The sequence below is a fragment of the Geotrypetes seraphini genome, chromosome 2 (genome assembly GCF_902459505.1).
Source record: "Geotrypetes seraphini chromosome 2, aGeoSer1.1, whole genome shotgun sequence".
Taxonomy (NCBI): Eukaryota; Metazoa; Chordata; class Amphibia; order Gymnophiona; family Dermophiidae; genus Geotrypetes; species Geotrypetes seraphini.
The window spans coordinates 165,874,295-165,885,737 of NC_047085.1; the positions used below are offsets into that span (position 1 = coordinate 165,874,295).

Here is an 11,443-nt window from a genome sequence, read left to right on the forward strand (position 1 = left end):
TCAGAATCAGACTTAGGGCTACTTAGATCTTGCGGTTTAAACTCGTGCTTTGTGATAGCTTTTAAATGATCAGCTGCAGTAAGATCAATTGGGCGTAGACCTTTGCTATTGCTTTGATTGTGTTTTCTGAACGGATTACAGCAGTTTTTCTGTAGAAATTCAAACTTCGTCAGAATCAAGGCTTCATGATGAGTACAGACACGGACAAAGTAGAAAGTCCAGAGCGTCTTTTAATTATATCTTGGTCATGCAAAGAGATCAGAAATAAGTTTCAAGCAGCTTTCTCCAGAATAGAAGGTAGATGATTTCTGGAACTCAGAACTATCATAGATTCCAATACTGCAGGGCTCTAGCTTATTATTAGTCTCCATAAGATAAGAGTCACCTAAAAATACAGAATAAAAGTAAGGTAAAAAAAATAGTGTAAGAACACAATAAAAATAGAGCAAAGCAAGTTGTACATGTCAGCAAGTGCAGAGTAAGTTTCCAAAATCCAAACAGGAATAGCCTAGTTAACCAGGGAAAGACCCAGATGCTGCACAGAAAGAATAGACAGAAAGCAACACGCCAAAGGCAAGATTTGCCAAATAATGAAGTCATATGGTGTTGTAAGGTCATGATGAACCTTAAAGTCAGACTTGTTCATACAGCCACTGTGCTATGATGGTTGCAAGTCAGAACATGTTCAGAAAACCTGCATACTGCAGACTTACTACTACAGCTATGAGTACATTCTTGTGAAGCACATGATTATGCATTTGGGCTTGCACGCAGTAAGTAGTTTGTGCAAGCCAATGCATGTTTTGACTGTCATCTTGCAAAAGTGCAGAGTAAGTTTGTCAAACACTGAGCATAGTACGAGACGAGTACTTGTGGCTGGCAAAGCTTGGTTACGAGTTTTCAGATCAATATAGTTCCACTGCACATTCACAATGAAGTGCAAATGACCCTTCAACATAACATGTTTATGCAAACAAGTAATGCTTATCTTTGAAGCTTTAATTCTCACCAAAGAAAGGTCGGGTCCAAGATGAAAAATGATAGCTTCTGTAGCAAAAAAACAAAACAAAACATGCTCTTTCAAATTATATTTTAAAAAAAATTCAAAAAACCCCTACACATTTGAGATATTTGAATATGAAAAACAGTAAAAATTTGCATAAAAGCATAAAGCCATATTTTTTTGGATGGTCATATCTTCAGCTTCACTTGACCGTAAAAGCTCATATTGCAAATCTTGGAAGTAACTCATGGTACATGTCTGCTGGTAAAGTTGTACCCTCAGCTGACTTACCTACCAGCAGCAGTATGGAGCCAAACTTTAGAAAAAAAATTTTGCCTACTTTGCTGACCTGTAGAAATGGAGGCACATTCGCAAAAGATTTCAAACTTGGCACAGAAACTTGACCCAAGATGTTGTACCAAACTGCAAAATTTCAGACACCTATGTGTCCTTCTGCCGCAGTGCTTAAGCAAAGTTGGCGTTTTAGGTCACACAAGGCATGGGAGTGGTTCGATTGCTTTTGTTCAACCACCAAATTGACCAAATTGAGATAGATGCAAAAAATTTTGCAGAGTTTCATTTGAGACCCTAGACAACAACCCTGTAAAATTTGGTTGGATTTCAAGGGGGTTGAGCATGGGCGGTTTTCAGTATTGGTCCACTTGAAATGAAATGACCCATTTGCAAAATCATCACTGGTTGAGAAACAACATACAAATCTACAAAATGCAAGACCACAAAAACCTATATATACTGTATGCTCTCAGCTATCTGGCACCCACGGGGATTGGTGGATGCTGGATAATTGTAGTTTCTGGTTGATTGAGAGTTTGTGTAAAAAAATACTATAGCAGCAGGTAGCCGTTGCTGACACACCCTTCCTTCCCTTCGTCGAAGCAGCAGAGCTGGTCCTGACAATCCCCCCTCTCTCCAGGTCTGAGGCAGCAGCAGCAGCTAATTATGACAACCTCCACTCACTCCCTCGGCCCCGAAGCAGCAGTGGCAGCCAATCCTGACAACCCCCCTGCTTCCCTTACCGAAAGAGTAGCAGCAGCCGGTGAACAAAAGAAGTGCCGTAAAGTGCTGCTTCTAGCCAGCTCCGGCAGGGCCTTTCTTCTGCCACGTCGCTAGAGAGAAGGGGGAAACATGCTGACTTTCAGGTGATCTACTGGTGTAGAAGTAAACCGAGGGAGGGAGGTCCAAAGAGATGGGCATATGCAGGACTGAGGCTGGGGAGGGGAAGAAATAATGTCTTTAAAAACAGAGGAGAGGGAGAGAAATGATGGACAATGGGATGGAGGGAGGGAAGGAACAGAAAGGGAGAGAAGTTGGATCCGAGGGATGGTGTAGAGAGGGGGAGGGGATAGCGGAGCGAGAGATGTTGGATGAAAGAATAGTTGAGAAAAGGAGAGATGGTGGATCTGGGGATGGTGGGATCCATCACTGAATCTGCTCTTTCATTCTTCGGGCTGTGAGCAGCATGAGTGAAGTAAACATGCTGCCTTCCATAGCTGGAATCTTTCCCTCTGCTACCGTTTCCTGGTCCCGCTTAGGTACGAAGCAGTAGCAGAGGGAAAGCCTCACTCATGCTGCCAGTTGTCCAAAGAGTGAAAGTGTACTGATCCCATGGAGGAGAGGAACGCAGGAGAGGGGGTGCCATTGGAGGATCGCAGGGGTGGGGGGAGGAGGCGGGCATTAAAGAAATGCTGGACTGCAGGGATGGAGATGAAAAAAAGGAAAGATGCCAGACCTCCAGGGAAGGGAAGGGAAACAGAAGGGGAGGTCAGAGATGAAAGATGGATGGCTAGCACAGAGAAAGGAACAAAAAAAAAAAAAAAAAAAAAGACAAATTGGCAGGAGACCCTGGCAAGCGAGTTATCAGAAGACAAAAAAAAAACAGAGCCTGGGACCAACATGATTTAAATAATGACCAGACAACAAAAGGTAGAAAAAATAATTTTATTTTCTGTTTTTTGATTATAATATGTCAGATTTGAAACGTGTATCCTGCCAGAGCTGGTATTAGACCACAAATGTGAGCTATGACTTAACAGAGAGAGAAGGCTTTTTTGTTTATTTTGTTTACACCACAGTGCCAGCATGGGTAGGAGAGGGCAAAGGGGGTGGAGGGGTGAAGAGGTTATAAAATAAACCCATCAGGATGTTTGGAAAAAACAAACAAACAAACACCCAATTGGGCAGGAAAAATGAATAAAAAAAATTAAATCGATTCAATAGGCTGAATCGAATCGAAAAAATTTTTCATGAATAGGGCAGCACTAGTTCTCAGCCCACTGCACTAACCATTGGGCAACTCCTCCATTCTAAGCGCTAGTGCTTAAAGCAGTTTAATAAAAGGACACCTAAATGTTTTTGCTGTCACTGACTATTGCATTAATAATGTAGTGCCAGATAGAATTAGGTATGTGCGTAAGTGGTTCTGACTATCATCTTAGCACCTTGCATGCTAAAATTAAATATCAGTGAGCACATGAGCAGAGTGTGGAGTAGGTGAAAGAGTGGTGAATTTCAGGGGTTCTGGACTTAGGACACCTAGTTGCTAGAATTCTTAAATGAAGAACTTAGCATGAATGGAGTCTGGGAACAGGACTTCCCTCATAGCTGGCCTCTTAAATTTAAAATGTTGTCTCTAGGCAATCCCAGACTTTTCCTTAGTGCTTGACAATTCACTTCCTATTAAAGTTAACTGGAAGTTAAAAATATTTACCTCCACATCTGAAAATAAAGTTAAAAATTGTTGTTTAAATGTCCTTACCATGGAGATATGGTTTAGGACCAAACAGAGTCTCCATAATAAGTCAATGCCCTTTTCAGTGATGTTTACATGATAAAGATGTTAAAAAAAAAAAAACACAACACATCAGTGCTTGCTAAGCAGAGAATTTTAAAAAGTGCTATTTATTGTACTTTGCATTGGAATTAATTCCATATGCAGCTCATTAACTTGTATTATCATGCCCACTGCATTAAAATTTGTTCAGTAGCTTACGTCCTACTTAAAACAGAGCTTCTGTATGCTATTTCATGCACTGGAAACTAATCCCCTCTTTTACAAAGGTGCGCTAAGCTTTTTTGCACGCACTAAATGCTAATGCGTGCAGGTTATCCTATTGATGCGTTAGCACTTAGTGCACGCTAAATCAACGCTAAAACGCTTAGCATGCCTTTGTAAAAGAGGGCCTAAGAGATCCTTTTACTAAAGCTGTGGTAAGCTTACCGCAGGATGGTAATTTTGCAATCTGCATGCACAAACCATGTACTAAAACATTTTTATTCTTTTAAAAAAAGGGGTGTGTCTGGGAGCAGAAAGTGGGCGTTTCTGTACTAATCAGTTAACACATCTGCATTACCATGAGCTGATTAGCATGTAAGCCCTTACCGACTATGAAGTAGGTGGCAGTAAGGGCTCACATACTAATATTTGTTAATGGTTGTTCACTAATGGCAGCATTAGCTCATGGCCATTAAGTCAGAAAATGCTCTATTTTCTGGTCACATTAAAAATGGCCTTAAAGCATGGGAAGGACTCACATAAGAGAGTGTGCAAACACCACTTTTTAGAATAGCTTAATAAAAGGACCCCTTATATTTGTACACCCATTAAGAAAAAAAATAAAACTTTGCTAAACCTAAAATAAACAACTGTCCTAGGTCAGTGTAGATCAGGGATCTCAAAGTCCCTCCTTGAGGGTCGCAATCCAGTCGAGTTTTCAGGATTTCCCCAATGAATATGCACTGAAAGCAGTGTATGCACATAGATCTCATGCATATTCACTGGGGAAATCTTGAAAACCCGACGGGATTGCGGCCTTCAAGGAGGGACTTTGAGACCCCCTGGTGTAGATTATTCCGCTGGCCCTTCTCTGCAATAGTCCCACAGATATCCTGCTGCCACTCCACTTGATTCGACTGCAATCACTGAAACCCATAAGAAAAAGAAAAAAAAAATACCATACAAAACAGGATTTTAAGATAGTGTTTATGAATATTTTTACATATAACACTAGCATTTTTTATTTGCCTTCCGATAGAAATTAATTTATTTTTGAAGCAAGAACTGCAAGCATATTATATTTTGAACATGGGCCCAAATGTAAAAGTTGTTCAGAAAGCAAGATAAGTTTCTCCAAGAAGCACTAGTCTACAAAGCAGTAGATAGTATGACCACAAATAGGATAAAAAAACCTCCTCTGGAGATGATACAGGGAATAAATTTGTCCCTATCTCCGCCTTGTCCCTGCAAGTTCGGTCCCCGCAAGCCTCGAGTAGTTATGATTTTATATTGAACTTATTTTATTAAAGTATAAAAAGAAACAATATTCTGTACAATTGTCATTTTATAAACAGAAATAATACAGAGCAAGGATCAACAAAACCCCTGTCTCCCCTCCTATCAAAAATATCCCTTCCACTAATCGAGAAAACTGAATAAGCTAAATTATTACAGAATGATACAAAAAAGTCATGCTAACAAAATACCACAGTCACACATGACAGGAATAGTGTTAGGGGAATGCAACTAGGGCAACCACCTTCTGGTCAGAGAAAGCCCTAAGCCAGTTGAAAGCTAAAGAAGCATGGCCTGGGCTTTGCGGTCCCCAGTTATGTCTAACACCAGCTCTAGCGGGAAATCTATTTCAAATCTGATATATTCTCATCACAAAATAGAAAATAAAATTATTTTTCTATCTTTTACTGTCTCGTCATTTTATTCTTCAAATCATGTTGGTCGCAGGCGCTGGCCCCTGTTTTATTTTGTCTTCTCTTAATTCACTTGTCAGGGTTTCCTGACCATTTGACATGTCTTCTTTCTCCATGCTCACCATCCATCTTCTATCTCTGTGTATATCAGTGGTCTCAAACTCAAACCCTTTGCAGGGCCACATTTTGGATATGTAGGTACTTGGAGGGTCTCAGAAAAAAAATATTTAATGTCTTATTAAAGAAATGACAATTTTGCATGAAGTAAAACTCTTTATAGTTTCTAAATCTTTCCTTTTGGCTAAGTCTTAATAATAATATTGTAATTTATAGCTAGAGACATATCATCAAGAAACTGTTTTATTTTACTTTTGTGATTATGATAAACATACCGAGGGCCTCAAAATAGTATCTGGCAGGCCACATGTGGCCCCCGGGCTGCGAGTTTGAGACCACTGGTATATACTGTATATTGTTCCCCATGTTCAGTGTCTCCCTTCTCTATCTCCTATATATCCCTTTCTACTATTTCCCATGTGCCCATCTCCATGCCATCATCAATTCACCATTCTATGACCACCACCCCCCACTCCTCTATATCCCTATGCCCACCCCCCTGTCCAGCATCTTCCTTCTGTGTTATTCTCCCCCATGTCTAGCCATCTTCTCTGTGTCCATATACCCTCCCATGTCTAGCATTACCCCTCTGTCCATATACCATCCCCATGCAACAATCCCCTTTTTGTCCCTGTTCCTATGTTCTCATCCATGCCACCTTCTCCCTTTTTCTGTATGTCTCCCCGTGTTCAGCTGCTACTCTTTCTTACTCCCTTAAACCAATGTGTCTCTCACACTCTCTCTTTCCTCCTTCCCTCTGTTATGTTCAATATTTGGGCAAGTCACTCAGTCCTCTATAGCCCCAGGTATATTAGATAGATTGTGAGCCCACCGGGACATATAGGGAAAATGCTTGAGTACCTGATTGTAAAACCACTAAGATAATCTTGATAGGCAGTATATAAAAACCAAATAAACTTGAAACACTCTTCCTTCATCCCCTTAGTTCAGCTTGTCTCTTTGCCTTCCTTCTCTCTCTTCCTCCCTTCAGATCCTGCACCTCCTTCCCATGGGTCCAACACCTCTATCCCCTCCCTTCAGTGCCAAGGTGTGGGTCTGGCACCTCTCCCTTCCCTCCAGCTCCACTCCACCCACATGGGCCCAGCACCTGTTTCCTTTCTCCCCCAACCAGATCCAGCAACTGTCTCCCTTCCCTTCAGCTCAAGCTGGTCTAGCAACCCCTCCCCCCTTCATGAATCCAGCAGCCCCCTCCCTCCCCCTCGCTCCCGATTGCAGCTAACGGCAAAAAATTTTTTTAAAAAAAAACCCCTGCAACTCCTTTGTCGGCCCCTTTGCGCCTCCTGGGGCAGGCCATCAACCTCTTAGAAGCATTTGTAGGCCAAAGAGGCAATGTCGTCGCACGAAGGGCTGCTTCAAAACCTTCTTCCCACCGAGTCCCTCCTTCCGATGTAACTTCTGGTCACCGTGTCATTCTCTGGTGTCATTCTCTAATGCAAATACAGCTGCAGAAAACAGCTAGGGAACAGCAGCACTGACCAGTGCAAGCCTATGGGACACTATAACTTAGCTTGCATGGGCTTCATGCACTTGCAGTCCAGTTAACTTGCAAGTCAACCTGGAAAAGAGACACTGAAGGGACTGGACTAGGACTACAGCTGGATAAAGTTTAGAAAGCACTGCAATTGCACATTAGCATCTGATTGATTCCTGCAGAATTGATTTTAGATCTCTTGCAGTCTCTAGTATGTCTTTGCAATCACACAGAGCAAAAATGTCTCTACTACAAATACTGACTGGACATAAAGAAAACAACCAAATGTGCCTTCTTATTGTCCCTTCTCCCCCCCCCCCCCCGCATGAAAATAAGAATAAATCAAAGAAACTAGAGAATGACACCGTGACAAAAAATTCATCACCGTTCCCGTCCCCACGGATAACCACAGGAGATAATCCCATGTCATTTTCTAGTTTCTATTTCAATCTTAGTCCTTCTACACCAGCATTCTTCAAAGCAAAGCTTGCGGGTCAGTGGTTGTGCCCAATTATACTCTGATTCTTCCCTCTCTCCTTAAAGAATGACATGAAGATGGTTTCCCGCGGTTATCCGCAGGGACGAGAACGGTGAAGAATTATGTCACCGTGTCATTCTCTAAATCCTATTCTCTCCTGAACACACACTGCATCCCATTATTTCTTGATCTTCATAAACAGTATTATCTCCATTAGTCATTTCTGATTGGGAACAACAGATGCAATCTCCAAAGAGTGTTCATTGGAGCAAAACTTGAGAGCATCTTACATCAGAACAAAATGCAACACCTAAACAGCATCGAATAGTGTAAGGCAAAGCCTGTACTCCTCTTAAGGAATCACATCTTCAATTAAGGTAAAATCTCAGAACTATGCAAGGGCAGCTCCTGCCATTCATAAATTTAAATATCTGGCAAGTGAGTGGAGTGGAATAATTACTGGTAGGAACCTCTTACAACGGGGATTCCCATATCTAGGCCCTAATCTTCAATCGATGCGACCGGTTAGGGCAACTTGTTTCAGATTCAAATGCAGGGCGGGGAGGGGAATAACTCTAATAAATCACAGACCTACTAGAAAAGGTTACCACTGAACATAATTTGAGGATAGATACTTGGCAGCTCTCCTAATGCAGAGGGTAGAGCGCTTGTCAGAGAAAGTATGAGTAACAGGAAAATAAAAGGGTAAGGACACTTACGAGTCATCTAAATCCTCCACTGAAGCGGAAACCACCGCTAGGAAGAGCAGCAGCGGTGGAATCACAGCTGTAAATACAGAGGGAGAGAATCGGGCATTAGGGGAGACACTTGCAGGTAGTGGCAACAACAGTAGAGCATGCACAAGCACCTCCGTCCCCCAGGTACCTGCACCACAGAGCTGTCCGGCGCGCGCTCCCATGCTCGCAGCAGCGGCGATAGCTGCACAAGAAACAAACCCAATGTGCCGGAAGCAAATCAAACGCAGCACGAGCTGCTGCCCCGCGCCTGCGCGAACTGCTGGGGAGGAAAGGGTGCAGTGTTCTACTGTAATCCAATATATTATGAGACAAAAAGAGAGAGAGAGAGAGAACGCTGTTGGGTTGCTTTGAGACCTAGCGACGTCACGGATAGGCCCTGAGCGCCGCAGTTCCGTCGCTGGCGCGCGCGTTCTCCCCAGCGTCGGGCTGGAGAGGGGCACGCGAGGGAGCAGCTTTTTTTCCCGCCGTACGCTGAATTGTTCTCAGCGGTCCAGGAAGAGCTGTTACAGTTTCGTTTTTGATTCTGCCAAACCTTGCATTGCTAAAGAGATAATACAGTTATCGAAACATTGTTATTAAAGAGTACCTTCTACTAATTGGACACAATTTTTATTTTTAACTTGTTACTTTCCAGGCTGTGGAGCCTTATGTTTTTTTTTTCTAGCGCAAGGTAAAACTTTTTCAGACATGTTGAACCTGAGCTGTCCAGATTACATAGTACAGTAGAAGACTAGTTATTTATTTATTGTCGCATTAGGTCTGAAAAACATTTTTCGGCAAAGCCGCTTGCGTCGGGATTCTTCCACTATTTATACAAATTTGTAAATGTAAGCGTATTGCCAAAACAGGGCTGTGTGGAGTCATCCCTCTATTGCACCACTTTGGAACCATTGTCGAAATAAACTGAGAGAAAGATTTTCAAATGTTCACGGTAAAAAACGGATGGGCAGCTGTTGTGGACACTATTGTAATGATTTCAGAACATAGTAACATAGTAGATAACGGCAGATAAAGACCCGAATGGTCCATCCAGTCTGCCCAACCTGATTCAATTTAAATTTTTTTTTTTTTTCTTCTTAGCTATTTCTGGGCGAGAATCCAAAGCTTTACCCGGTACTGTGCTTGAGTTCCAACTGCCAAAATCTCTGTTAAGACTTACTCCAGCCCATCCTCCTCCAAACAGCCATGCACAGACACAGACCGTACAAGTCTGCCCAGTAACTGGCCTAGTTCAATCTTTAATATTATTTTCTGATTCTAAATCTTCTGTGTTCATCCCACGCTTCTTTGAACTCAGTCACAGTTTTACTCTCCACCACCTCTCTCGGGAGCGCATTCCAGGCATCCACCACCCTCTCCGTAAAGTAGAATTTCCTAACATTGCCCCTGAATCTACCACCCCTCAACCTCAAATTATGTCCTCTGGTTTTACCATTTTCCTTTCTCTGGAAAAGATTTTGTTCTACGTTAATACCCTTTAAGTATTTGAACGTCTGAATCATATCTCCCCTGTCTCTCCTTTCCTCTAGGGTATACATATTCAGGGTTTCCAATCTCTCCTCATACGTCTTCTGGCGCAAGCCTCCTATCATTTTCGTCGCCCTCTCTGGACCGCCTCAAGTCTTCTTACGTCTTTCGCCAGATACGGTCTCCAAAACTGAACACAATACTCCAAGTGGGGCCTCACCAATGACCTGTACAGGGGCATCAACACCTTCTTCCTTCTACTGACTACGCCTCTCTTTATACAGCCCAGAATCCTTCTGGCAGCAGCCACTGCCTTGTCACACTGTTTTTTCGCCTTTAGATCTTCGGACACTATCACCCCAAGGTCCCTCTCCCCGTCCGTGCATATCAGCTTCTCTCCTCCCAGCATATACGGTTCCTTCCTATTATTAATCCCCAAATGCATTACTCTGCATTTCTTTGCATTGAATTTTAGTTGCCAGGCATTAGACCATTCCTCTAACTTTTGCAGATCCTTTTTCATATTTTCCACTCCCTCTTCGGTGTCTACTCTGTTACAAATCTTGGTATCATCTGCAAAAAGGCACACTTTTCCTTCTAGCCCTTCAGCAATGTCACTTACATACATATTGAACAGGATTGGCCCCAGCACCGAACCCTGAGGGACTCCACTAGTCACCTTTCCTTCCTTCGAGCGACTTCCATTAACCACCACCCTCTGGCATCTGTCCGATAGCCAGTTTCTGACCCAGTTCACCACTTTGGGTCCTAACTTCAGCCCTTCAAGTTTGTTCAACAGCCTCCTATGAGGAACTGTATCAAAGGCTTTGCTGAAATCCAAGTAAATTACATCTAGCATATGTCCTTGATCCAGCTCTCTGGTCACCCAATCAAAAAATTCAATCAGGTTCGTTTGGCACGATTTACCTTTTGTAAAGCCATGTTGCCTCGGATCCTGTAACCCATTAGATTCAAGGAAATACACTATCCTTTCTTTCAGCAACACTTCCATTATTTTTCCAACAACTGAAGTGAGGCTCACCGGCCTGTAGTTTCCTGCTTCATCCCTGTGACCACTTTTATGAATAGGGACCACATCCGCTCTCCTCCAATCCCCAGGAATCACTCCCGTCTCCAGAGATTTGTTGAACAAGTCTTTAATAGGTCTCGCCAGAACCTCTCTGAGTTCTCTTAGTATCCTGGGATGGATCCCGTCTGGTCCCATCGCTTTGTCCACCTTCAGTTTTTCAAGTTGCTCATAAACACCCTCCTCCGTGAACGGCGCAGAATCTACTCCATTTTCTCATGTAACTTTGCCGGACAATCTCGGTCCTTCTCCAGGATTTTCTTCTGTGAACACAGAACAGAAGTATTTGTTTAGCACATTTGCTTTCTCCTCATCACTC

The 11,443-nt window shown here is 42.7% G+C and overlaps 1 protein-coding gene across 1 annotated transcript in view; it reads right to left on the minus strand.

Annotated features, from left to right (window-relative positions):
• Window positions 1–8,993, minus strand: part of TMX3 (thioredoxin related transmembrane protein 3) — a 201,550-nt gene extending 192,557 nt beyond the window's left edge. The window contains exons 1-2 of the mRNA XM_033934242.1: window positions 8,698–8,993; window positions 8,532–8,598 (exon numbers count right to left, since the gene is read on the minus strand). Coding sequence (XP_033790133.1) covers window positions 8,532–8,598; window positions 8,698–8,731 — 101 coding nt within the window. The 5' untranslated portion in view covers window positions 8,732–8,993. The remainder of the gene's footprint in view (window positions 1–8,531; window positions 8,599–8,697) is intronic.
• Window positions 8,994–11,443: the final 2,450 nt, after the last annotated feature.